The 27,710-nt window shown below is 33.2% G+C and overlaps 2 protein-coding genes across 2 annotated transcripts; one reads left to right on the forward strand and one right to left on the reverse strand.

Moving 5' to 3' along the window:
- Positions 1-2,059: 2,059 nt before the first annotated feature.
- On the forward strand, positions 2,060-10,260 carry LOC111703482 (tyrosine-protein kinase Btk29A). The gene is made up of 12 exons (XM_023475430.1): positions 2,060-2,622; positions 3,420-3,459; positions 3,651-3,797; positions 4,500-4,895; positions 5,245-5,484; positions 5,541-5,879; positions 6,906-6,998; positions 7,284-7,367; positions 8,093-8,188; positions 8,856-8,948; positions 9,129-9,311; positions 9,597-10,260. The coding sequence occupies exons 1-12, from the start codon at positions 2,537-2,539 to the stop codon at positions 9,696-9,698; spliced, it is 1,899 nt and encodes a 632-aa protein (XP_023331198.1). The 5' UTR covers positions 2,060-2,536; the 3' UTR covers positions 9,699-10,260.
- A 900-nt stretch (positions 10,261-11,160) lies between these two features.
- Positions 11,161-27,613, reverse strand: LOC111703483 (uncharacterized). The gene is made up of 15 exons (XM_023475431.1): positions 27,503-27,613; positions 26,434-26,546; positions 25,272-25,372; positions 24,738-24,783; positions 22,254-22,315; positions 22,100-22,199; positions 20,890-21,101; positions 19,237-19,443; positions 18,662-18,778; positions 18,405-18,441; positions 18,012-18,159; positions 15,146-15,338; positions 13,975-14,049; positions 11,907-11,999; positions 11,161-11,494 (listed from the first exon to the last, which is right to left on the reverse strand). Exons 1-15 carry the CDS (start codon positions 27,580-27,582, stop codon positions 11,387-11,389), a joined length of 1,692 nt encoding a protein of 563 aa, XP_023331199.1. The 5' UTR covers positions 27,583-27,613; the 3' UTR covers positions 11,161-11,386.
- Positions 27,614-27,710: the final 97 nt, after the last annotated feature.

Genomic DNA, 27,710 nt, shown 5'->3' on the forward strand with positions numbered 1-27,710 from the left:
GGAAAAATAAATAAAGTTTTGGGTAAAATGAAGGGAAAAGGTTAACAAACATGCTTTTGATGTCCAATTTATCTTGAAAATATACACTTGATTATTGTTTAACAGGTCAATTTTCTTGGTTTGCTTGGGCTTTCCTTAGTTTCACAGATCAAAGCTTTGGGATTGTAAAGAAGAGCCAAGAATGTTTTGCTAAATATATGCAAATATGTCTGGTTGGGGGAACGGTTTCTAGTCTTGAATGTCATGTATAATTCTGCATAAATAAACATGCCTGGACAGGTGAGGGCCTGAAGGCCTGCGGTGTGCAGAGAGTATGTTTTAAAATGCTAATTTTGGCTAAATTTTGGCAATATCTTCAAGAGTTTTATTCGAAGCGTGGGAGACGGAACAGAAACTTCCCAGTAACTGCAGGGAAATTTATCTAACATAAGATACAGGGTTACCTATAAAGGATGTGACTGTAAAGACGACCTAAAACTCTTCAATTATGACTTAACTTGAAGTTATGAAGTCTTCTGACTTAAATAAAGTCTGTTATTGGCATATTAAATGATTTAGAAAAAAACTCAATTCTGAATTTAAGGAAACCGACAAAATAATTTTCTGTACAGTCGCAACTTAGACAGGGTATCGTTGTGAAAACCAGTTTTAAAAACCCAGGTTTCAAGAATAGGGTTATAGTTCTGTGGATTTCAATATTTTGTTATGAAATATTTTTTTATTTTTTCATATACTACATTTTTTAAATCTCTTAAATCAAACTCTACACAAATGTTAAGACCCCAAAAAGGAACTCGGAAATTACGTTCTACGATACTCTTTTAAATTTCGGGCTCGGAAAGTTATTTCAGAAGTGCATACGCATCTTTTGTACTGCAGTGTATTGTCTCTGGGCGCTAATGTAAACACAAGACGGATGTTACAGCCTGACATGGGATCCATCTTTCAAATAAAAAAATCAATGAAATATTCTGGTCATAGGAAACTTTTTTTGTGAATTACCAAAGTTATCAAAATTTAATGCTTTTAACCTCCTCGGATATTAAACGAACACTGATGCATCTATACAAGTATACAAGACTGCAATTAACTTTCCTTGCATTACATCCTTGATCCTTTGGGTGTAACCCTGAACTATAAATAATATTGTTAAATTGCACATTTGACCACTGTTGTTCATGATATTTTGTAAATTTATTTGTGATAATGATTTCAATGGTAATATCACTAAATAGCTTATTCCATACTGATCCCGCCATTTTCTGAGATATCTTGATTCCTGGCCCAGTGGCCCTCTTCTCAAAGATTCAGCAATTATGGTTTTAATTTGGACGCCACCTTGAACTTGGTTGATGGCCTTATGGGTGAAGGCTTTATTTTATCGATTATTAAGTCTTGTTCAAGGAACGTGTCATAACTTAACGCCAAAAGATTAAAGGACTTCTAGATCTATAAAAAAGGATCCTTGTCGTTAATATAATATTATTTTATTCTATGTGTGTACCCTTATAAAAGGTTATGATGGGGGATTTCACATCTTTTATGTCAATGGTCAAATTTTTAACTCAATTGTGCCAATTTTTAATAATAATTGCACAAAAAATGGTTTAATTTAAATCTTGTCCTTAGAAGGGTAAAAATATGTTTTAATTATTCAAATATTTCAGCCTTAAATTCTTGTTCTTTGTTAATATATGTGTAGAAATGTTTATTGCTGTATTAATGTAGAAAATATCCATAATAATAACAATGCATGGGGTGGGGCGACGATGACCCCCCCCCCCCCTTCATGGAAATCATTACCCTTCACTATAGAACTTAAGCTTATTCCATGCAGCTATTATTTGTTTTATTTATGGCCTTTATAACAATTTTATATTATTCTGGGCCTTTAAATTGAAATGGAAGGACGTGATTTTCAAGCTCCTTTGCTCATTTACGTCAATGAGTGAATCTTGTTCAAACATCCAACTTGAAATATTTTTTAACATATTGTTAAAATCTAATGAAAATTGTGGTGAACCCTGTATCCCCTGTAGCTGTACACAGCGTGAGAACGTAGACAAGAGAGAGAGAGAGAATGGGACAGGTATAGAGCTGAACAGGTGACGGGACGGGACGGTTTTATGTTGATCCTTCACACTTTTACTCCGGACCCAACCTTCTTCAAACCAGGCTTGGAGTAGACACAACCTTGCTCTGAACACAAGATACAATTCCGTCCTCAATAGTTAACAGTGCAAATTGCAATAGTTATAAAAAGTGATACATAATTGTTAAATAAGTGATATTAACGCGCAATGAACGTATCGTGATTGATTTATATCCAATGAATGAATGCATATAGAAATATTCTTGGAATTTCCTGCCTTTAAAAATATATATGGGGGTGGAGAATAAAATTTAAACTTCAACCGGAAATTCTTCTCCTTTATCAATAGATCTAGATATTCAAGAATTTCTCCGCGTGTATATCAGGACCCGGAGTAATGAAAGTGAACCTTGTTGATGTATTCAACCAGTATGCTTCTACTGGATGAGGGATGAGAGGAGCAGAATGGGTAAGATGTCTCTACAAGGAAGCCAGGATGAAATACTTAAACACAGCTGGATGACAAAAAGGTACAATTTTTTTGTTTTCTTGAACTTTTGTTTTTTTTTATTTTTAGTCTACCTATTATTATCCTGTCGTTATTTTGCTATTAAGTTTGTTAAAACTAAAAACTATCCAATTTGACAAATGTGTAAAATATATATAGTTGTAGTATAAATACTTCATGTCTGTCCTAGAGAACGATTTTTGGACCTTTCCCCCCCCCCCCCCTTCTATCAAATTTGTACATGACCACTTATTTTTCAGCAAAATATTATTTTAGGGTTAGGTTAGGTTAATACAATTTCTGGGCCGATCGCTGTGGCTAGGAAAGACTAGGGGGCCGAGCGCTGCGACTATGACAGACTGAGGGGCCGAGCGCCGCGGCTAGGACAGGCTAGGGGGCCGAGCGCTGCGGCCACATGACCAATTATATCCATGTGTTACATATGAGATCCATGGACTAAATTGTGGGCGAGGGGGCAGGGGTCCAAAATTCGTTAAATAAGAAATTACCCAAACTTCATTAGATGTATTACTTATTCGTGCTTAAATTAAGTTTTGACAAAAGAAGAATTCTCTTGTACAATCAACTAAATTATTTTAAGTTATTAATATTTTTTAATTGATTACTTTTGAGAGGGGGGGATGGGGGGGGGAAATAAATACTAATTTTAAACTTAAAATTAATTTTTTTATTTTAGATATAGTTCTTTAATCAAGATTGTAATGTCATATTCAACTTGTTTTTCATGGAATATGTGTAGAACTTTTTTAATTATTTATTACTTATCTAAGATTTTAATCTAATCTTTTAATATTCTAGGTCCCAGCTTAAATCTCGCATATCCTGGACTAACTATAAGGAAATTATCATTTCCAATTAAATATTAATTTTTAATTTTTTAAACAATTTGCATTACAAAATAATTTAATTTTATGTTCAAAACAAGGAATATAAAAGAACCATATGAAAAACATACAATACAAGAAAAGATATTAATAATTTGAGTGAAACCAAACGATGAATTGAAACCAAATGATGAATTGAAACCAGGATCGATGGTTTTGTTTGACTCGAACCTCTCTGGCCTACTATGACGGAGACGAAGAGTCCAAGAGGAAGGAGAAAGGACGGATATATATCCGAGATATTAAACTTGTTGAGAATGTTAGAATTGAAGATAGACCTCAAAGCTTCCAGGTTAGATATTTTTAAACTTTATAAAAGATAAATAACAAAAGTATGAAAAATAAACCTCTAACAATGTCCGAAATCAAGAATAAAAGGTAACTAAAAACATGGTAAATCAAAAATCAAAGAGGGTTGATAATTTATAATTATCTAAATGTGAATATTTACCTAAATTACGAAGCTGGAGTTAAAAGAAAGAAAGAGGAAATCAAAACAAAAAGAATTTTTTTCCGAACATCAAATTGAAAATTCAAACAAAAATGCAATGGATTAAGGAGACTTCAAGCTTAATTTCAAGTGACCCTTTATGCAACGATGGCAATGCCCGATTTACAACGATACCCTTGAAACCTTAATCTGATATGAAGTGTGGAAAATACCGTCTTTTTTCTTACTCCAAAAGTGTTTCTTTCTGCGAGTTTCTCCATTGCTTCATAAAACCAAGGAATGCGCAAGTCACTTTTGCAGAGAAACCGCAAATGAATAAAAACGGTTTTAAGAAACAAAAACATTGATATTTAATTTATACTTGATCAGACAAAACATCTGTGCATGGAGGCCGGAGGATGACTTGAAATAACGCTTACAGTCCCTTTAGGTTCTAAATTTATGATCTCAATATAATAGTAGAGAGAAAGAGGAATATATGTAAATATTAGGAAGCTTAAAAGTAAGAAATATGGAGACAATAAAGAAAACAATTTTCTTTAGATAAAGTACACAGAGAGTGGACAAGATTACACCCTGTATATCCAGTCTAAGGGAGACGCTGAGCGGGAAGAATGGATTATCTTACTCCGGAACCTGATCAGACACAACCCGGCGCTCTGCGACAATTTTCATCCTGAGCTCTGGTCCAGTAAATGGTTGTGCTGTGGAGAACCAAACAAGAATGTTCTAGGTTGCCAACCTATCTCCTGGATTCCGAGACCAACTAAATCTGATCCTGCTCCTCCCCTCCCTCTCTCCGATCCTCTTCTATCTCCGGACTCTCCAGGTCCCCCGGAGAGGTTGATCGTGGTTGCTGTGTATCCTTTTACTGCTATAGAACCTGGAGATCTTTCATTGATCAAAGGGGAGCAGTACATTGTACTGGATGATTCACAGGTACACAGTTCACTTCTTAGTACGCAGTAAACTTCCAAACAGTTTATAGAAATGGATCATCAACAGCTAGGAACATACACCAGAAATTCCCATATCCTAGTTTACATAAAATATGTACTCGTTTCTGGGAGGAATAAAAACAAACTTAGTGCTACTCAGGTCAAGTTTTTTTATATATATCTCCCAGAAACTGCAGTACACTTATTTTATAATCAAAGATATTGGGAGTCTAGCTTCCTTGATTAACAGACATGGAGTGCAAAGTACATAGTTCTAACTGATTTTGAAGTACTCTAAGTGACAGTTAACATATATTAATATTTTTGAGAATGCTGAAACTTGTGTTTAGGATCACTGGTGGCAGGTGGAGAACTCATCTGCAGAGGTCGGGTTCATCCCCTCCAACTACGTCAAAAAGTTCGACGAACTAGGTCTAACTAGTTTCGACTGGTACGTTGGCGACATGTCGCGGCAGCGCGCCGAGTCGCTGCTCAAGACGGAGGATAAAGAAGGCTGTTTTGTCGTCAGAAACTCTTCGACGAAGGGACTTTACACCTTATCGTTGTTCACTAAAATACCTCATAATCAAGTGAGTTTTTTAAAAAGTACAAAAGTTTATTTTAAAAATTTATTTATTTTGTTTAGGTAAAACATTATCACATAAAACAAAACATCGCTGGTTACTTCTTATCTGAGAAGCATTGCTGTCAGTCCATCGCTAAACTAATAGAATATCATTCACACAACGCCGGCGGTTTAGCGTGCCGGCTTAAGTGCCCGCCTGGAAGGTCTAAACCGCCGACCGCCGGTCTCAGTCATGGGAAGTGGGAGATTGACCCTACGGAGTTAACGCTAGGCGAGGAGCTAGGTAGCGGTCAGTTTGGTGTCGTCCGGCGGGGGAAGTGGAAGGGGACGATTGACGTGGCGGTTAAAATGATGAAGGAGGGAACTATGAGTGAAGACGATTTTATCGAGGAAGCCAAGGTAAAGACGACATTTCCTGTTCGTAAATATTTTTTGATCATTTAAGCAGCGCACACACCCTTTTTCAAACAATAAAATTGTGAAGAAAAAGTTTTTTTCTGTGCTAATTTCAAGTGACCAGCTCCATTTATAGAGTGCCATGTCCAATTAATAATGGTACACTTATAACCTGTGTCTGAAAAAAGAATTAACGAGAATGAGATATGAATGTTTTTAATAATTTTCGATTTGGGTTTTCTCTTACTTGCAAATTTCTGCTATAGAAATGATAGACAAAATTGCCAATAAAGCAAACTTTTCAAGCGAGACAAACTAAGATATCTTCCACATCAATAAGCAGATAAAGGCTTTGATGATACCTTGTCGACAATCAACAATATCAACAATATCAACAATATCAACAATATCAACATTATCATCATTATCAACTTTATCATCATTATCAACATTATCAACATTATAAACATTATCACCATTATCATCATTATCATCATTATCATCATTATCATCATTATATCTTCATTATCAACATTATCAACATTATCAACTTTTAACATTTTCAACATTTTCAACATTTTCAACATTTTCAACATTTTCAACATTTTCAACATTTTCAACATTTTCAACATTTTCAACATTTTCAACATTTTCAACATTTTCAACATTTTCAACATTTTCAACATTTTCAACATTNATTATCATCATTATCATCATTATCATCATTATCATCATTATCATCATTATCATCATTATCATCATTATCATCATTATCATCATTATCATCATTATATCATCATTATCAACATTAGCAACATTATCGACATTATCAACATTATCAATAATATCAACATTATCAACATTATCAACATTATTATCATCATTATTAACATTATTAACATTATCAACATTATTTTTTCGTTTTAAAGTTATGATAGATTTGACAACTTGAACAACGACTATGTTTGAACAAATCCATCTACACATTACCAAATTATAAACTGTACATAAAAGATGTATTGTGTACAGGTGATGACTAAAATGCAGCACCAGAATCTTGTACAACTGTACGGAGTGTGCAGCAAGAACAGACCTATCTTTATAGTAACAGAGTACATGAAGGTAAATTAGAATTATTTCATAATTTTTTTCATTTTAAATTTTTAAACTTTTAATTTTATTTTTTACTAGCTGAAGGGCCCGGCGTTGCTCGTTGAAAAAAAAATGTTAGTTTTTCAAAAAGAAAGAAAGATTTTTTTACCCCATAACACCCCACCGGCCACCCATGAGTGTTCACAAAAATTTCAGCCCAATAAGTCCAGACGTTTGGTCGGCTGTAGGCAACATAGATATGAATGTCTTGTTTTATTTTATAGATATTACTTCTTAAATTTAATTTATTTTTAGCACGGCAGCTTATTATCATTCCTAAGAAAACTGAAGCCTTCGCTGTACACAGATCCTTGTACATTACTAGATTTTGCTCTACAGGTACAAATATTCATGTACACTAGTAGATCTTGCTCTACAGGAATATGTATCCTTGTACACATACTAGATTTTACTCTACACTACAGGTACATAGATCCTTGTACATTACTAGATTTTGCTCTACAGGTACAAATATTTATGTACACTCCTAGATTTTGCTCTACAGGAATATAAATCCTTGTACACTACTAGATTTTGCTCTACACTACAGGTACATAGATCCTTGTACATTACTAGATTTTGCTCTACAGGTACAAATATTCATGTACACTCCTAGATTTTGCTCTACAGGAATATATATATCCTTGTACACCACTAGATTTTGCTCTACAGGTAAATAGATCCTTGTACATTACTATATTTTGCTGTACAGGTATACTATATATAAGTAGAATTAAGATTTAACAGAAACATGAAAAATAGGATACGTAGAAACCTTCAAGGACATTTTTACTTCTGAATCTGATGCATAACTATTAATAAAGCATTAGCTTGCCTTTCAAAACTTTTAATGGGAATGAAATCTTAGTTTGCAGAATTTCTCCGATAAATGGTTTTTTATTTAAAGTTGATTTGAATTTATCAAATTCATGTATTTATGATTCTGAAGTCATAACTTCTATAGAACCTATCATAACTTCTTTATAAAATATGTTAATAATTTACAGATTTTCTCTTTTGTGCTTTGAATTAACAAACAACAAGTTAATATAATTTTGATCCAGGTTAGCCGTGGTATGGCCTATCTGGAGCGCCACAACTATATTCACCGTGATCTCGCCGCCAGGAACTGTCTCGTCGGCGCCGAGAACGTCGTCAAGGTAAGTTTTCTCATACAGGGTGTCCCACAAAACATGGCAGTTGGTAAATAGTTTAAAATGTCTACTTCCATAATTTGATAAGTTGTTTGATACTAAAGAGACTAATAACATTTTTTATATGACAATTACATTAAAGTAAAATTGATTTCACAGTAAACCATTGTTTTAAAGAAATAAACTGCAAAAAGTCTTTAATATCTAATACAGTATGTGGAAGAAGACATTCAAAACTATTCAGCAACTGTCATGTTTCGTGGGACACCCTGTACTATATTTCCATGCTTTTTCTCACAACAAATTTAGTTCTTATAAGATATCCACAATAACAATTTTTTCGTTTTTATCATTAAAAAGCAATGAAACAAACAAAAATTTCACGGATTTTTCTGGTTCTAATGGCGGATTTCAAAACATTTTGACAAATTAATACTTTTGTTAAGGCAAAAGTTTTATATGTAATATTAATAACAGCTTTATTGCTCTTCGTTATTACAAGAAATAGTACACATTCAGTAAATACATGCTAATCTGATACATAGTTTCAAGATCAGCATATTTTTAAAAGTCTAAATTAAATCCTCAATTAATCTTACTTTGACACAATTTTTTATGCTGCATAAGATAGAAAATTGGAATTTAAAAAATAGAATCCATTTTTTTATTTTAGGTTGCTGACTTCGGTTTGGCTCGATATGTGATAGATGACCAGTATACTAGCAATGGGGGAGCTAAGTTTCCTATAAAGTGGAGTCCACCAGAGGTAAAGTAATTCAAAAATTGTTAAAATTCTTCAAGTCTTAAAAAAATATTTCCTTGTAACGTTCCTTTCATAACTAGTGGAGGAAGAAATGTTGGAGAATTTGTCCAGGGGGCTCAGCTACCTCTGGGCACCATATCCCCTCCTCTAGTCAGAATATTCTAATTATGTTTTCACTTCTAGGTCTTGAACTTCACGAGGTTCTCCAGCAAGAGTGACGTTTGGGCCTACGGTGTGTTGTGCTGGGAGGTGTTCACCTGCGGCGAGATGCCCTACGGCCGGGCAAAGAACCCCGAGGTCGTGGAACGGGTTCAACGCGGGCAAATACTCTCCCAGCCGGCTGCATGCCCGAACCAGGTTTATGAGGTAACAGAAATACAAGAATAATCGTATTTTATAGATTAAGAAAAAGACCCTTTTGTAGTTGTGTTAACTATTAAATTTTTGCAATTGTAAGAATTTACCGATTTTAAGGGAATTGTCGTTGGAAAAGTTTTATCGTTTCTAATCCTCTTTTTAAACATTTAAAGTTTTTAGGAATTTTTGGGATTAGGAAAATCGTTTTCTGTATTCCGTTTCCGTCATGACTTTTCGTGAAATTGCGTCAGTTTAATCACAAATGAGTTAAAACTTAATTTATTTGTTGTTTAGGTGATGAGACTATGCTGGGCAGCAATACCCGATGATCGGCCATCTTTTAGAACAATCAAAGAACAGCTGACCAACATTGTGCAGCTGATACAAATCGACTAGAAGACGACATTATAACAATCAACTAATCGTTTAAACTGATATTTTTTGCTCAATTCTACTCGCCACTTTTTGTTTAAGGGTTTTATGCAGTATTCATGATAATGATACGCTGAATTTACAACTTTAAGCCTCTTAAATCCAGATCCTCAAAACTGCTTATTCAGTTTAGGATTCGGATCCAAATGACAATATCTTCCAACACAGTAAAGAACAAAAAAATTTCTAAGCAAAAAACATGTGTCAAAAAATGAAAAATTAAGAAAAAATTTGGAATTTGGGGAAAGAAATCCCCAACAAAATGTAAGGATTTAAAGTTTGAATGTTTGAATGGTTGGAGATAAAAATCTAAAGATGGCGTCTTCCAAAAAAAAATGGCCGCCAGGGAACCCCAGTAACTTTGTCTTCTATATTCTATTTTCAAGGTGACAGCTTAATTGATAATTATGACAGCTTTGTAACCATCATATGTTTAAAGTTTGACTTCACAGATCAACTTATGTTTTTAAAAATGTTCTCTTTTTACACATGTTACCCGAATTTTAATCACCATAACATACTCAAACTAAACTGGAGCACTTAAAGGGACTGTTGAAGTTATTTCAAGTGACCCACCATTTTTAAAGTGGTATGTCCAGGTTTTACTCTTTTTAAAACTGATTATTTTCACTTACAGGTTTTATTAAAAAGTGACTTGCGCACTTCTGAAATAATGGAGGATTTGTAAGAATCTTCCACGTTATTAATCAGTGACCTACTTAAAATGAAGTCTCACTTGAAAGGATAGTCCCAATAATGATTACTATTGCAATTTTTTTTTTATCTAAGTATTAGGCTTTAAGGGCTCTTCGCGCCCATCTTCTATTTCATTTGTTAACATCTTCTCTTTGAATACATTGTAAAACAAACGAAAAAATCGCGGATTTTACAAAAAAAAATCGTGGATTTTCAAAATCCATAAACCATCCCTGTGGTCACGCGAGGTCCCACATAAAGTTGGGGCCCGATCGGTTCAGCCGTTTTGACGTTTATTGCAAACAAACAAACAATCACACAGACAGATTTGTTAAACCTTTAATCTATTTTCAGTGCCCGACATATCGTCGAATAACCAACGTTGTGATACTCACATACTAGCTACTTTATAATGCATTTCCTTTCTCAATAAGAACAGAAAAATCTCTTTTTCTCAACCAAAAAAGGCCGGAAATATCTGAAGTTCCCAAGATGAATGCTTACCTTTTTTCAATTCAGAACTTAAGAAACGACTTCTTTTAATTGTAATGTTATAAATTTTAATTTTTAGTAGTTTTAAAAACACCACTGTACTAATTTTATATATTTTTTTATAGTTCGATAATCAACACCGTACCAATTTATGTTTTGTATGGTAAACCATTGCTCTTTAAAATTAGTTAAAACATTATGTACAACGTGAAATTTGTAAACTTTATAATGCTCAATATTTAAATTATCACATATTTTACTTTTATAGATCGTAAATATTTTTGAACAGACCTTACTAAAGTATTATCACAATTTTGACAGTTTTTTACAATATCAATTTACGTTAAAAATGAGTATCCTGAGTTACCAGATTAAATATATTTATGAATATATCTTCTTTAATTATTAGTGTGTAGAAGTATTCAGGGTATACAAGATTAGTCTTGTATTCAGGGTATACAAGATTAGCTTGGTGGTATTGTGGATGGACAAGAGCACAATCTCTCTGGACAAGTTCCAAGTGTGCACTGCTCTTGGCACCATGTATCCATTCCGTCCAGCCCAGCTACTACCTAAAGTAATCGCCATAAAACTTTAGAATATGAAGACGACATTAATGCAATACTGAAGTGCATTTGATGTTCTAAGCAAATAGCTTCACTAGGTAGTTTTCACTACTTATGTGAAATGTTTCTGTTTACACTGCACAATTGTCGTGCCTTGTGTTCATTGGACTTTATAAAAGTCACAACTTGAGTTTAAAAGTCGACTTTCTATTCCAGAGTTTTCTGGTTCTCAATGTACAATAACATGAATATGGCAGTGAGAACCAATAATACATTTTTCCTTTTATAAACATAGAATTCGCAGAATAATGCGAAAAGGTCAAGAAAAAAGCGGAATTATTATTTTTAGATTTTTTATCTCAAATCGTCTGAAATATTTTATTTGCTTTTTAGATATTTTAAAGAAATCGTTAGTTACCTGTTTTGCTACACAGATGGGACTTCTAGGAAGGGAGGAGGATTGCATATTTTCTAGATCCTGTAGACGGTGAACCATTCGTGTCACAGAACTCTGGGGTTTTAACATTAAACAATACAGTAGAGTGGGACCCATAGTGTGGAATAATAATGAAGACTATATTTAAGCAATCTTTTGTGTATTTGATGTCAACGTTATAAAGCAAAATCTTTTTCCAGTGTCTTGAAATGAACTGAAATGGGTTTGCATACGCTGCAATATTACTGTGTTTCATTATAATCTAAATGTATAATAGCATATGATTTAGTCTTGACAGTCGTCTTTCTATTCCGCAGTTTTATGGCACGGTACATTCCGGCAGTACATTTCATATACCTGGCCCAATTTCAACTAGCCAGGGCAAGCAGTACAGTACAAATACAGACTATGATATGAGGCAAAACGGGACAGTAAGACGAATGAATGATCCCCTTCTAGTGAAATTTATGTGATGAGTCCATTGTAATAACAAAAACTATGGAATGATTGGTGTCTTCATTTTGTACAAAATTTTGAAATTTGTTTATGATATCACTTGCTACAGAGAAAGGATTTAATGCAAGGAAAGTTATTTCAGAGGTGTACGCATCTTTTGTACTGCTGTTTACTGTCACTGGGCGGTAATGTAAACACAAGACGGATGTCTAAGCCTGACATGGGATCCGTCTTTCACATATATAATCTTTGAAATATTCTGGTCATAGGAAACTATTATGTGAATTATCAAAATTATCAAAATTCAATGTTTTAACCTCCTCGAATACTCAACGAACACTGAGGCATCTATTCTTGTTTACAAATTCCGCCCAGAGAACTGGTTTCATTTCAATATGTACGCAGAGTATACACAACTGCAATTAATGCATTACATTCTTGCTACAGAGTGTCTCTGAAAAAAGTGGGTTGAAGTGCCTACTTCATATATCGATTTATATTGTACTAAAAATGGCTTCTAGGAGGTACAATGTCCTTAAATGGGAGTGTCGTCGATGAAACATTTTCCTCTAAAATCCCGTTTTGTTCGAAAGTGTGCACGGCCCCTTTTCAAAATATTTTCAATCGATTTTTTCCCTTATAAACGTCGTTTTTCGTATTTAGGAAAGCTTACAGATATCATTATTTATAATACAATATGTATCGTTCCTATAAACATACAGTGAAACCCTTAATAACGAATACATCGGAAGAATTTATCAAATGTCGTCTTGACAATTTTTCAATGAGTTTTATACTATATTATGTAAATTTTCAGTATTTGCGAAAATAAATAAATAGCCATGAACATACGGAAATAGTTTTAAAGAGTTCCATATAATCATTTGATTAAAAAACTAAATATCTGCAACATTCCATTATCAGAAAGAACAATACGACATTTGATGAATTCTTTCGATGTATTCGTTATTAAGGGTTTCACTGTAGATATTTCCTAAAATTTCTATTTTTCACCCCTTGAAGCTTACACCAGTCACCACAGTATTCTAAGAGGGACTATCTGATGAGTCCACTTCAGAAATTACATAAATAATTTATTAACACTTGTAAAATGGAAGTATGTACTGTAAATGATGGAATAGTTTACATAGTTAAAAAATGTATCAATATTTTTTCAAAAAGGGGGTTTTTAAATGTTGGCACAATGTTGCCAAGAGTAGGCAACATTGTGCCCCCTACACAAATGCTCTCGTACTCCTCGTACGCCTATGGTGAAAGAGAGTCATCGATGGAACAAACTTTTAAATACCTTCAAAAATAGGCATATATTCGTAAATGTATAAACGTAAAAATAAGATTATATTCGAAATTTTTTGAAAATCTTCGGAAGAGAGACACGGCACTTTTTTGAATATTAGGCCTACTTTTGAAGGTTAAAACGGTATTTAAAAGCAAAATATTTCATCGACGGAAGACGACCTCTTCAGTTCAGGGCATTGTACCTTACAGATGCACATTTTATTTACAAGTAGGGCGAAAAAGCTTAAACACACTTTTCCCAGAGCCCCTGTGCACAATGTATTTGTTTTTAAACCTGTATTCCAGCCATCTGATCCTCAACCTCTATCATCATGTTCTCGAACCCAGACTCCAGGATGGCCAGCCTCTCCTAGTATACAGATTAATTACAGATTTGCCAAGGATGCAATTCTGATTTCGCTTACTCTTATTTTTTTTAAAAATGGTTTTTTCCTAGAATATATACCAATATAAGACTATATTTATATATAAAGTAGTAGTCTCTTCTTGTCTTTTACTGCCTTAAATTTTGATTGGCAAACTTGATAAACCACGAAAATGTCCCTAGCTTGGTTTGAAAATACAAAGTTGAGTGGGTTTTGACTTTAATTAGGAAAGTTTAGTTTTCAGGCAAAGGTTTCTAAGCAATGTTCAATACAAATTTTAAAGTATTCATCTTTCTTTCACATTTCATAACCCTGTGATTATTTTTTCTGTTATGGTATTAAAAAGCGAAAAATGCATAATTTAAAACAAAAAGAGAAAAAGAAAATGGAAGTCTCCAAATGATGAATTTCGACTGAGATTTCTTTAAATAAATATTCTTTCAGAGAAATGATTATTTAAATGCATTTCTGACCTTGCAGTACTACGTACTTGAGAATGGATTACTTTAAGGAACTATATAAAGATGCAAGCCCATGTGACCGTTCACATATAGAATGGCACATCCGATTCACAACGGTTACCTTTGTCTTTGTCATACCTATTTTTGTGACTTAAAAATAAATTAATTGCTCAATAAAAGTGACTTGCGGATTCATGCATTGCAACAACAGGAAATAGAAAATTGTCATAATTAAACACTTTCTCAGATAGAAAAACGACAATATCTCCCTGTAGCTCCGATAAAGATTTAAGAGGTACCCTTGTAAATCGGACATGCCACTCGAAATTACGTCTACAGTCCCTTAATACAGGGTGTCCCACGAAACATGACAGTTTGTGATTATTCTAAAATGTCTTCTTCCATAATTTGATAAGTTGTTTAATACCAAAGATGATGATAAGAAATACTAAATGGCAGTGATATTATAGGAAAATTGATTTCAAGCAAATATATATTTGAGTAAAAGATTTGTTTAACGAAATAAACTGCAAAAAGTCTCAAATAACTAGTACAGTATCATGGAAGAAGACATTGCAAACTATTCACCAATTGTCATGTTTCGTGGGACACCCTGTACCTGCATAAATAAACAATCACAGTTGTTTGAATCCTGATTTTCATAATCATCAGATACCAGCCACCGTCCACTCCGACGTCGGGATCTATCAGCTGCCTCATATCTGTCCTTCAGGACCAGTGGAGGATTTGATGCCTCCGAATTATATTTGTTCCAGTAATGATCACGAGAAGAAGAAGAACCATCGATCCCTCTACAAAAAAGTTCAAATTTATAAAAATAAAAAATAACATGTAGACATGGGAATTGATAGACAACTTGAATATCGTCTTTCATTTCCGATAATTGATAAATGACAAAGTGCATCAAAAGCAAATTGAACGTCTAATGAGCTTTCCAAAATGTGGTCTACCTTCTTTGTTTCTATATAATTGACGGAGACATTAAACATATAAACAGTTTTGTTAATTTTTAATCAACTGGAATCTGAAAAAATTTCCTTATATCGCCGTCAATTTTGAAGGTGAAGAAAGGGTAGACCACATTTTGGAAATCCCAAGACTAATGGTTTTTTGTGTGAAATGTTACAAAATTATATTTACGAAAGAAGGTATAGAAGTCGATTCAATTAATTCCCATTTTTATTGGGTCACCCTGTATAATAAGTTTAAGTTTCGGATTTAAAAATCTAGAAAAACTGGATTTCATGCGTTGATGGCTTTCTTTTCATTGGTAACATTCATCTTTATTCTCTGTTCCAAAACCGTAAAGAAAAAGCACTTAGCTTAAATGGACGCACAAATTAATAATGAGGACGCACAGTAAAGAATCATATGAAGGACGCACAAATTAAGATCCATTAATAATGAGGATGCACAGTGAAGAATCATATGAAGGACGCACAAATTAAGATCCACTAATTATGAGGACGCACAGTGAAGAATCATATGAAGGACGCACAAAGTGTGACAGCGCTTAAATAGTAAGTTTCCGTATGCTTCGATACTAAAATCACATCCGAACTAACCCTGTATGTCCGGTGTCCTGTAAGGAGCGAACTCCACCCCTGAAATTTTTACCATTTTAACACAATGTAAGACATAAAAAGCAATGTCAAAACATTAAAAATTATTACTTGATATATATTGAATACGCATTTAGTTCTTCAATGTATTTTAAAGAGGGTCTTCCTTTCAAATCACGAAACAATAATTACTCGAGACATAGATAATTTTTGAAGTGTTTTTAAATCAAAATACATTAATAAATATTGAAAAATGTCATAACATTGGTTTTTATGTCTAACACTGTGTTTAAAACTTTCGGAGGAGTCCGCCCCATGCAAGAGTCCGCTCCATGCAGGACATCTGCCATATCAAACTCTTTCTTATTTGCTTAAAGGAATTGAGTTTTTGCCACAACCTCAAATTTTCTAATTTCTTTATCTCTGGAACTAGGGGGTATAAACCTTTGATATTTCAAACTTAGATTATTTGATCTAACAGAATTAATAGTTTGAAATATCTAAGGTCTACGACATTGGGTTGCTAAGATATAGGGATAAGAATATTTAAGTTTGTGGCAAAAACTCAGTTCCTTTACCTACAATGATAGACAATACATAGAAAATCGTTTTTCCTGGAAATATAGCGCAAGAAAACCTTGATTATTAAAGATTTTACTTTACAAAATTTTACAATTTTAAAATTTTTTATGAAATTATTTGAATAATAAACCCAATAATATTCAGCAGAAATGTCGAAAATGTTTTAAAGCTTTCTAAAATTATTTTGAATTCCACATGGCCATGTTGGAAAGACAGATAATTGAACGTACTTGGATTTTTTCTCGAATATAATTTCTGGTGTTTATTATAGTGATAACTAAATAATTGTGGACTGATTGTCATCTTTATTCTTTCTTTCAGTAACAAAATTTCGCTAAGAATATTGCATCTGGAAATTGTTAGAAACGATCTTTTTTAGAAATAGATCAGAATAAAAATTGCAAGGTTGGTGCCTTGGTGGCGAACTTTTATAATTACCAATTGACATTTCCAGTTTAGGCTGAAAGGAAAATAATTTTGAGCTGTTGGGTTTTCCAAAGTTAAAATTCGAAAATCACATTAAACTATGGTAATCTTCTTTTAGTTTAAAATCTCGTTTCTTTTTCTTTAGAGCAATAGGTAATCCAGATAGTTCTTAAATCATGATATGTTCCTCACTCTTTTTTACATACAGTTAAACCCTAAATAGGTAACCCAGATAGTTCTTAAATCATGATATCCGACCAAACAAGTTCCTTACTCTTGTTTACATACAGTTAAACCCTAAATAAGCCATACATCGAAAGAATTCATCAAGTGTCATATTCTTCACTTTCTGTTAATGGAATGTTGCAGATATTTAGTTTTTTAATTAAATGATTATATTGAGCTCTTTAAAACTGTTCCCGCATATTCATGGCTATTTATTTATTTTCGCAAATACTGAGATTTACGTAAAAAAGTATTAAACCCATTGAAAAATTGTTAAGACGACATTTGAAAAATTCTTTCGATGTTTGGCTTATATAGGGTTTACTGTATATAATACAAGAAAAGAATTCGTAAGGATATGTTGCGTATAGCCGGCTATTCGGCTGGATCGATTGGGCTGAAATTTTTTTGTGGACACTCATAGGTGGCGGGGAGTGTTACAGGCTCAAAAAAATTCTAATAATTTTTTTCAATTTTTTTTCCACGGGCTTTGTTGAAAAAATATCTTTTGTAAATTGTCACAATTGAAAAAAGCAAAATAATTTGATTACATTATAGAAATTCAAAACATTTTTGTTCTTTTTCGCTAGCTCTACAAAAAAGGAGTTATAATTAAAAACCTAAAAGACTTTAAACTTAACTTATTTACCTGAGTTTAACGTGTCTTACCCGGTTCGAGATCCAGCGAAGGAGGATGCGGATGGGGACGAGGATGAGGTTGAGGATGAAGTATCAGAATCTCCGTCTAGAAAGGCTGCAATCCTATCTAGATCCTGTGAGGTTTGAGAAGATAGAAACTCAGGTTCTCTGGATCTCTCTTATACCAAGACAAATTTCATCTATCCTTGTCATCTTTATTTTAGTTTAAAGGGAGTGTTCGCGAGAAATGAAAGGGGGTATAGGCTTAATGCGATAAAAAGGCGCTTTTGATGAAATATTTCAAAGATCACCATCAAAGACGATCTTGAAGGATCGTCTCCCAACTGTCAATTTTCCTGGGACACCTTGTACTGCGGGACTTATTATAACAACATTCCAAAATTAATCAGAATAGATATATTCCTGTTGTGCTTACTTCCGGCTCATCTTTTTTCTCCAACTAAAATATATTTTTATTTTTAATGAAAAGTTAATAATGCGCAGATCCAGAGCCAATACTTTTATTTCTTATAAAATGTTTTTTTTTAAATGTATCTCTACAATTACAGAGATGAAAGAAACAGGTTCAAGCTTGCAAGGAACCATGTAAGTTAAAAACAGTTTTAATAAATTCCGTAAAGTCGTCTCATCCTTTTTGGAGAACCCTGTATACATGTTACCTTGTTACTTTGAAGAAACTGTTCCATGTTTTGATTATTAGATATTGTTAGGTTTAGGATCATGGATTCCAGAGCATCTATTCTAGACTCATAGATTGACAGACGACTCGTGGTTATCTAAAGTTAAAAATAACCTTTCAAATATTTTGTAAATTAGATGTTAAAGAATAAACTTAATTACAACTTACAGAGTGTCTCAGGAAAATTTAGAGGCAAATAATTCAAAATAATTTGCCAATCATTGGTTAATCTTATACTTTTAGCAATAATCAAAAAACACCTGGTATTTAAAAAATGTGGTTTGCTTTTTTTGTGCTTTAAATATTATTGGAGATATGAAGAATTTTGTTTAAATTTAGTCATACCACTAATATTTTTAAGTCCAAAAAGCCAGACCTAATTTCGGAAAAAAGCAGTGTTTTGTGATTATTTAATGGTCGAATAAATGCTTCAAAGTATTTCAGAGATCAAATACGATCATCAAACCCGTCTCTTAATTGTTGTGTATGTTCCTTTAAAAGGATTGTATTTAAATAATGAATTAAATTTAAATTCTTTTAAGACACAATTATTACCTTTTTTAAAAGTTCGATATCTTCATCCTTGAGTTTTATTTCCGTCCTAATAGACTGTTCTCCGGTAGCAATATCATCCTTTATTCTGGAGATCTTGAACCCAACCTCGTCCTCTATCCTTGTCATCTCCCGGAGCAGTTCATCCTCAAACTTGTTTTCTTTCATTTTCTTCTTAGTCTTCTCCCCTTCCCTCTCCAACCCAGAGATCTAGATTCATTGAACCATGTTTTCAGAAGTAAATGATAAATGTATCAAAAATGTTCACAAGATGAACCAAACATCTGAAGTAAAACAATTCTTTACTGTATTTACTGTATCTAGAAAGTGTGAAGAAATGAGCCAATGAAATAAGTGCTAGGTTAAAAGATAAAATACATTTAGATTAAAAAAACTTATTTTTAAAAAGAGTAGTTTAGCAATTTTTTCTTTGTTTGTCTGAAATGCAAACTCCTGATATTTGTTGATAATAATAATTGTAAAATTTGCAGAAGACTGTGGTTTGAGATTACTTTACCGAGGCATAAATCATACGTTCCCCCTTTAATCAGTGGGAAAGTTAAACCTGGAAAACATTCATTAGATTTCTTTTGCTAAATTCATTTGATCATGAAATATTTTCTTCAAGATATACAGTGGTCTGCGTTTATATCAATACAATGAATACGACTTTTTCAAATTACAAGTTTACAAGTAAATAAAGAAAAGCTGATAATTGACAGCTTCTCTCTGTTTCCATGTTTATGTGTATCCCATGTGTATCCATCCTGTTTGAAAGCTTGGTAGAAATTCAAAATCGAATTAAAAAGTCGCTTTATTGTATTGATATATACGTCGACGACAGTATTTATGATAGGGATAGGAAACTAAGTGTAATGTCTAAATATTTAAGACTGGGAGGGAAAGGGCTCATTCAAAAATGGAAGAAGTGAATTAAAAGAAAGAAAAAAGGTAAAATGTGATTTAAAAAAATTATCCAAAATGTTCAAAAAATATAAATGCTAATATTGAAAGGTTTGTGAAAAATAACATAATATTAGATAATACTAGGATAATAAAGAAAAAGCGGAACCAGAAAATGGTTAATTCAAGGGATTATTAATCTAAAAATACAAATGAACCTCCAATTGAAAAAGATAAAAAATTTTCACTAGAATGCTCGATATATATGTTTTTATGATAATACTATTTTATCAATAGAGTTTATACGCCCGTAAATGGCGTTTTTTGTATTTTAAAGGTTCTGTGATTGTGTGCGTTAGCTTAATTAACCCTTCATGTATAGATCGGCATGTCAGATTCATAATAGTACCATTAAAAGCTTTATTTATAATTACAAAACCTTATTATTTTCAGCTCTGGTTTCTCTAAAAAAATTGCGCAAATTATTACTTCTGCAAGTAAAACAATAAAGATTTAATCAGAATTGAACAGTATCTTTAATGTTATACTTTACAATATTGATCACGGTTTTAAGGGTAGTGGTGTGAATCCTTCATGTTCCTGTTTTTATAAAGTTCGTTGAAATACGTATGTGAGCATAATGCCTGCGAAAACTGTTTATGGGTGATAACAGTGGGCTGAACCCCCTTTCGGAAAGTTAAGGCTTTTAACTGTAAACCCCGCCCCCCTGGATACTCCCCGATGTGAACCCACCTTGCTGTCAAGGTTTGTGTATTTGTTGTTAAGCTCCAGGAGAAGTTGGTTTGTGAAGGAGACAAGAGTGTCCACGGAGCCGTTGACGGAGATATTTACGGAGCTTGTGTTAGACCCTGGGTTATCAGGGAGAGGAGCGGAAGGAGGTGGGATATCATAATACTCATAATCCGCCAATAGATTATCCAGCTTATTTAGTATACTTAGAGAACCTAAACATTCAGTATACTTAGAGAACCTAAACATTCAGTATACTTAGAGAACCTAAACATTCAGTATACTTACAGAAGTCAAACATTCCGTACATTTAGAAAACCTGAACATTCAGTAAACTAAGAGGACATAAACATTCAGTAAACTTAGAGGACATAAAACATTCAGTATACTTAGAGGACATAAACATTCAGTATACTTACAGAACCTAAACTTTCAATATGCTTAGAGAACCTAAACATTCAGTATACTTAGAGGACTTAAACATTCTGTATACTTAGAGGTCATAAACATTCCGTATACCAAGAGGACATAAACATTCAGTATACTTAGAGAACATAAACATTCAGTATACTTAGAGAACCTAAACATTCAGTATACTTAGAGGACATAAACTTTCAGTATACTTACAGAACCTGAACATTCAGTGAACTTAGAGGACATAAACATTCAGTATTCTTGGAGGACATAAAGATTCAGTATACTTGAGGACATAAAAATTCAGTATACTTAGAGAACCTAAACATTCAGTATACTTACAGAACCTAAACATTCAGTACATTTAGAGAACCTGAACATTCAGTAAACTTAGAGGACATAAACATTCAGTGAACTTAGAGAACCTTAACATTCAGTATACTTAAAGGACAAAAACATTCAGTATATTAAAAGGACATTATGTATACTTAGAGGACATTCAGTATAAGTAGTGAACATAATCAAAATAACATTCCGAATTCAAAAATTTCATTGAAGAATTTAGAGCAAAGCGATATTTAAACTAACCTAGTCTTTGATTCTGAATAAGTATCTTGGAATTGATCCAACCTAGCTGTCTATTTAAAATATGAAAGTTACACAAAGACCCTTTAAATTCTTTAAAATGAAGTTTTAAAGTAAAAAAAATAATCTTGACCAAAAAAATTGGTACCAATCCTTTTTTTCTAAAATCTTGACGGACAGGGCATTTACAATCCCTTTAAACTAAGTTATTAACCTTCCTGGTCCAAAGATTTGTCTCCCTCTGTGTTAATTTTACTGTTAGAGTTCTTGGAACTGTCAAGTGTGAAGGGAGGGATCGGAGCAGGTTTTCCAACCTGAAATTGAATCATGGAAAAGCTAACAATGGTCTAATTTTTACAAAATCTCACCGCCAGCTGAGAAATTTTCTCTTCCAGATTTTCTCTCAGGGTTTCCAGGGATGCATTACATACTGGGATAAATAAGAGGGTATTAATCTTAACATCCAGGGAGTTTCAATAAACATGGAAACGAACTTTTAAATCGTCTGTGATTTCCGCAGCATTCTTTTGTATGCGTATAGCACTCAACACTAGCATCAAACCTTTAAAGTTTTCTGACCAATAAAAAATCAGATTAATGTTCAGCAACTTTAATCCTTTTCTCTAATTCAAAAGTTTCAAATGCTTTTGTAATCTTGAGGCCGAATTTAAAGGATTTGGACTGTGTCTCAAATTTGAGACGCGGCTCAAACATGGTTGGTTCCACTTAAAAATTGTATTCAGTGTTTCAAGATTTGAGCCGGCGCTCAATTGGAACCGGTTTTGGCGGTTTAGTGACGCGGATTAAATTCTTTAAATTCGTCCTTTGGTATTTCAAAACTTTGCCTTGGTCATAAAATACAAACTACTTTTGTTTGATATAAAATTTTGCATTTATTAATTATTAAAGACGGAATTCGATAAGAATTATCTCTCATGTTTATTGGAACACCCTATTTTACAAACCATGAAATTAGAAAGCGTTTATTTCAAGTTTCTCGGAATAAAACTGGAAGTAAGGTTCAAGGAAGTAAGAGAAGAAATATACAATTTAACCAACTCTGATATATATACTGTAGTAAATACTTTTAGATCAGTATCAATCAAGGTACAACTCATCCCTCTCGTTAATACACGAGGCATTAGAACTATTCCGTTCAATACTTAATCCCTCTCATTAATCCACAAGGTATTAGAACTATTCCGTTCAATACTTAATCCCTCTCGTTAATCCACAAGGTATTAGAACTATTCCGTTCAATACTTAATCCCTCTCATTAATCCACAAGGCATAAGAACTGTTCCGTTCAACAATCAATCCCTCTCGTTAATCCACAAGGTATTAGAACTATTCCGTTCAATACTTAATCCCTCTCATTAATCCACAAGGCATAAGAACTGTTCCGTTCAACAATCAATCCCTCTCGTTAATCCACAAGGCATTAGAACTATTCCGTTCAATTCTTAATCCCTTTCGTTAATCCACAAGGCATAAGAACTGTTCCGTTTTATAATACTTCAGTATCAATATCAATCCAGACACAACTCTATCTGTTTTCTCAGGTATCTGTTTTACAAGATACACTCAAACCCTCTCGTTGCAAAAACGAGGAATATAATTACACCCATAGGCGCAACTAGGGGGGGGCGGCCGGGCGCGCGCCCTCCCCTAGCACCTGAGAGGGGGGGCGACAACCCTAACAAAATAATATATTGCCCCCCCCCTAGCAAAAGTCCTAGTTGCGCCTCTGCTAACACCGTAATCAGACATAGTATTATTCCAATGAATATTTGGTTTCTATGATATAGGTTAAGTTAATGAACTTGATTACAAGTTTTACGTACTTATTTACAAACGTAATTAAACTAAAACGTGATACAGGTTTTACGTAGTTATTTACAAACGTCGATAATTAATTGAAAGCGCAGTTAGGTTATTAATAATGTACAACGTAGTTCAGGTTTACAGATATAGGGTTACACGATATTCATTACATATATATTTGTACTTTGGTCTCAGGCTTTTATTCTACTAAGCTTTTAGGGCGCTTCGCGCCCATCTTCCATTTCAATTGTGAACATTTTCTCTTTGTATACATTGTATGATTGTAAAACAAAAACAAAACATTTCGCGGATTTTATAAAGAATATTTCGTGAATATTAAAAATTCAATGAAAATCGAATTTTGTTGGAGGCTAATTTTTGAAATTTGGATTATCCATAAAACTTCCCTAAAATTTGGGCCCGATCGGTTTTGCCGTTTTGACGTTTATTGGATACAGACAATTAAACGCCCAGACAAGCAAAGTATATATAGATAGATAGATAGAAGGAGTGCTGGGGAGAGGGGTAAAGATTTGATCGTAGCTTTGTATTAAGCTGTCAACAAATCAGTAAGAATCTTTTATTAGTTGCCATCAAGCACTTCGTTCACTAATTATAAATCTGCAAGATATGTTTAGGAACTTAGAATTTAGAAAGATTGTAAAAATCCTTAATATAAAAAAAGGAAATAACTGAAAAAAACAATAGATACTTTGTTAAAGGAATTGAGTTTTTGACACAAACTCAAATGTTCCCATTCTTATATCTTTGCAACCTGATGGAGTAAAACCTTTATATTTCAAACTTAGATTATTTGATCGAATAGAATTAATAGTTTGAAATATCAATGATCTGCGACATATCATGGGTTGAACAGATAAAGGGACTAGAAAATAGAGTTTGTAGCAAAAACTCAACTCCTTTACAAATGAAATTCTTGATTTTTTTTTTCTTCATTTGATAAGTTTTTGTAAATCATGAAATAGAAATACTTTTTGATTGTATCAACAGAACTATTTATCCTTTTCCTAAAGTATTGAACTTCCAAATATTTTCCTCCAGTTCTCTTCTCTCCTTAAATAATCAGTTATTTTATATTTTCTACTAGCTGAAGTGCCCGGCATTGCCCGTGAAATAAAAAAAAATGTTTTAAAAATAGATTTTGCAAAAAAAATGATTTCTTTAGCCTATATGTTACCCCCAGTGTATCCCAATTGGGTTTAGCCGTTTGACCGGCTATTGCTAACATAGATACAAATATAAATATATATGTATTGCATGGCGAAAAGCTTTATCATAAAGATAGTTCCCAAACTCACTTTCTTTATCTTTGCAAAACCTGATGGTGTAAACCTATAATATTTCAAACTTAGATTATTTGATCTAACAGAATTTACAGCTTTAAATATCTAAGGTTTACGACATTGGGTTGCAAATATAGGGATTAGAAAATCAGAGTTTGTGGCAAAGACCAAATTCCTTAAATGATGTCATAAATTTGCATTTTTTGCTTGATTTTGGTTTTATTACGATCTAGAATTTCAAGGGAAGAAAAAACAAACTTTAAGTAGCGAGGTCTGGTTCTCCAGGCTTAATATTCTCTGCTCCAGGTTCTCCAGTAGTACGGAGGAGTTTGAAACCTTAACTTCTAATCCTTCCACGCCTGCAGAAAGAAATCTCATCTCAAACTCTTAATCTAATATTTGGGCAACTTGATTTAAATCTGTGATTTTTTCTAGATAAAAAAATTGACGTTTGAAATCTTGAAGGTTAACATTCTTCAGATGAAAGAGTATGGTTTCTAGAAAATAAGAGATTGAGGAGCGGGGGAAGGCAGGCGGCCATAAGCCACAACATTTTCCTTTCCATGCCACATATTATCATTTTTGTCTTCCTGCAGCCATGACCCACAACCGTACGTTCTTCCATGCCACAGCATTTGAATCTTCCGGCAGTTATAAATTTTTAAATAATAAATTTAATGTAGTGAAATTGCAATTTTTAACAATCCTGTTGCGTTACGCGAAAGATCATACCTTTAAGAAATGTTAGAAGATTATTAAAGATCAACGAATTGTGTGTTCAGTTTATACAAAGAAATTTTACGCATTGTGGGCACTGAGACAAATTGTTTGAGGTAGTCTAAAGAATAAGATAAAGATAAGAAAAATCACAATATTAACTGTCATTACCTAAGCGTTACAGATTTCCTCGAAAAAAAAACAATTTTGCAATTTTCTTGTTAAATAGTGCAAATTTTCAAAAATAAGCCAATTTAGAAGAAAGATTGAATTTATTTTTGGGGAAAGTAAGTTTTCATTAAAAGGAATCGTCATTATTTCAATTTAAAACTTAAATATAATATATGACGCCGCTGGATTTTTTAAAATCACAATTTCAATGCACTAAATTTATTTTTTAAAAACGTAGTAACTGCTGGAAGAGAAGATTCAAATGCTGTGGCATTAAAGACCGTACAGTTGTGGCTCATGACTGCCGGAAGACAAAAAAACTAAAATGTGGCATGGAAGGGAAAATGTTGTGGCTTATGGCCGCCTGCCTTCCCCCACTCGTTTGAGGCGAGCAATCAGTTTCGTTATATATTTTTCCTCTTAAAATCATGCACCATAATAAATGAATTTAAGGTCGTCATTTAAGTCTCATCATGTTATGTGGGTAAATCTGATAATAAATTGGTTTTCATCTCTGTGCTTAAAGTTCTACCTAGAGTGAGGTTCCCATTTCTCCAGTTTAAATCCTGTATCTGGGTAGAGGTAGAGGAGATAGTGCTCTGAAGGTTCTCGGAGAGGGTCTTCGCAAGGTTCATCAATGCAGCCCTGAGGGGATTATATGTCATATTGGAGTTTGCACAATTCACATGTTTTTTTATACACAAGCTTTCAAAAATCAACTTTATAAAGATTCTTTACCAATTTCATACAATATAACACAATTTTTATTGTTTTTTTTCAAATAAAACTATAGAAGTATTTAGTCAAAATAAAAGTGAAAAGCAATGAAAACTGCACTGAAAAACATTATTATAGCAAAATATTTATTTTTTTCTGTCTACATGTAATTTCGTCGTAGACAATTTTTCCTTTTTTTAAATATCAGAATATCTAATTTAAAAAAATTCCCTGCAAATGTAAAAAAATATAATACTGAAAGTTTAGGATCAGTATCCTTAAATACAAAACGCTGCAGACTTTTTCATCATATCTTCTCTAAAATAAACATTTTCCGGGTTTTTTTTCATGTTATTTAGGAATTGAGTTTTAGGAACGATGTTAGACTTTTCCAAAGGCGTTTTCCCAGGTGGCAAATTCCCAAGGGTTATTTTCCCAAGTTTCAACTTCCCAAATGTGCAATTTCTCAATCGGCAACTTACCAAGTCTGTCCTAGCCGCAGCGCCCGGCTTCCTAGCCGCAGCACTCGTCCCTCAGTAGTCATTACAGCCTGCCGCGGCTCAGAAGGCCTAACCTAACCTATGGGAAGTTACCGATTGGGAAGTTGCCACTTGGGAAATTGTCACTTGGGAAGTCGCCCTCGGGAAAATGCCTGTAACACCTAACAACTGTTTTTATATCCCAGGGGATTATGTACATCTGATTAGATCGATTGCCATGTCAATAATGGAAAGAGAGACGGAGTAACAGCTGCTAGGAGATCGCATTATTCTCAAAAGCTCAATTCTAACAAAGTGACCGAATTTTCTGATATTTTATACCGGTCGATCACAATGATAGGACAATGTGAAATATAAATGAAGGTATTAAAATAATATATTTACCTCTGCTGCCCCTGAGCAAGTACAGATGCGGATAAACATGATAAATAAATAAAAATCTGAATTCTTGATAAATTTAACATTCTTGCAGCTTCACCATGTGTGCTTTACTGACATATCTTGTGCTTCTGTATGCACAAAAATACAGCTAGGGTTTTAATCAATAATATTATCGTAATTAATTAAATTTTATTTCGAAAAAACTAAATTT

This window comes from Eurytemora carolleeae, unplaced genomic scaffold (genome assembly GCF_000591075.1).
Source record: "Eurytemora carolleeae unplaced genomic scaffold, Eaff_2.0 scaffold449, whole genome shotgun sequence".
NCBI lineage: Eukaryota > Metazoa > Arthropoda > Copepoda > Calanoida > Temoridae > Eurytemora > Eurytemora carolleeae.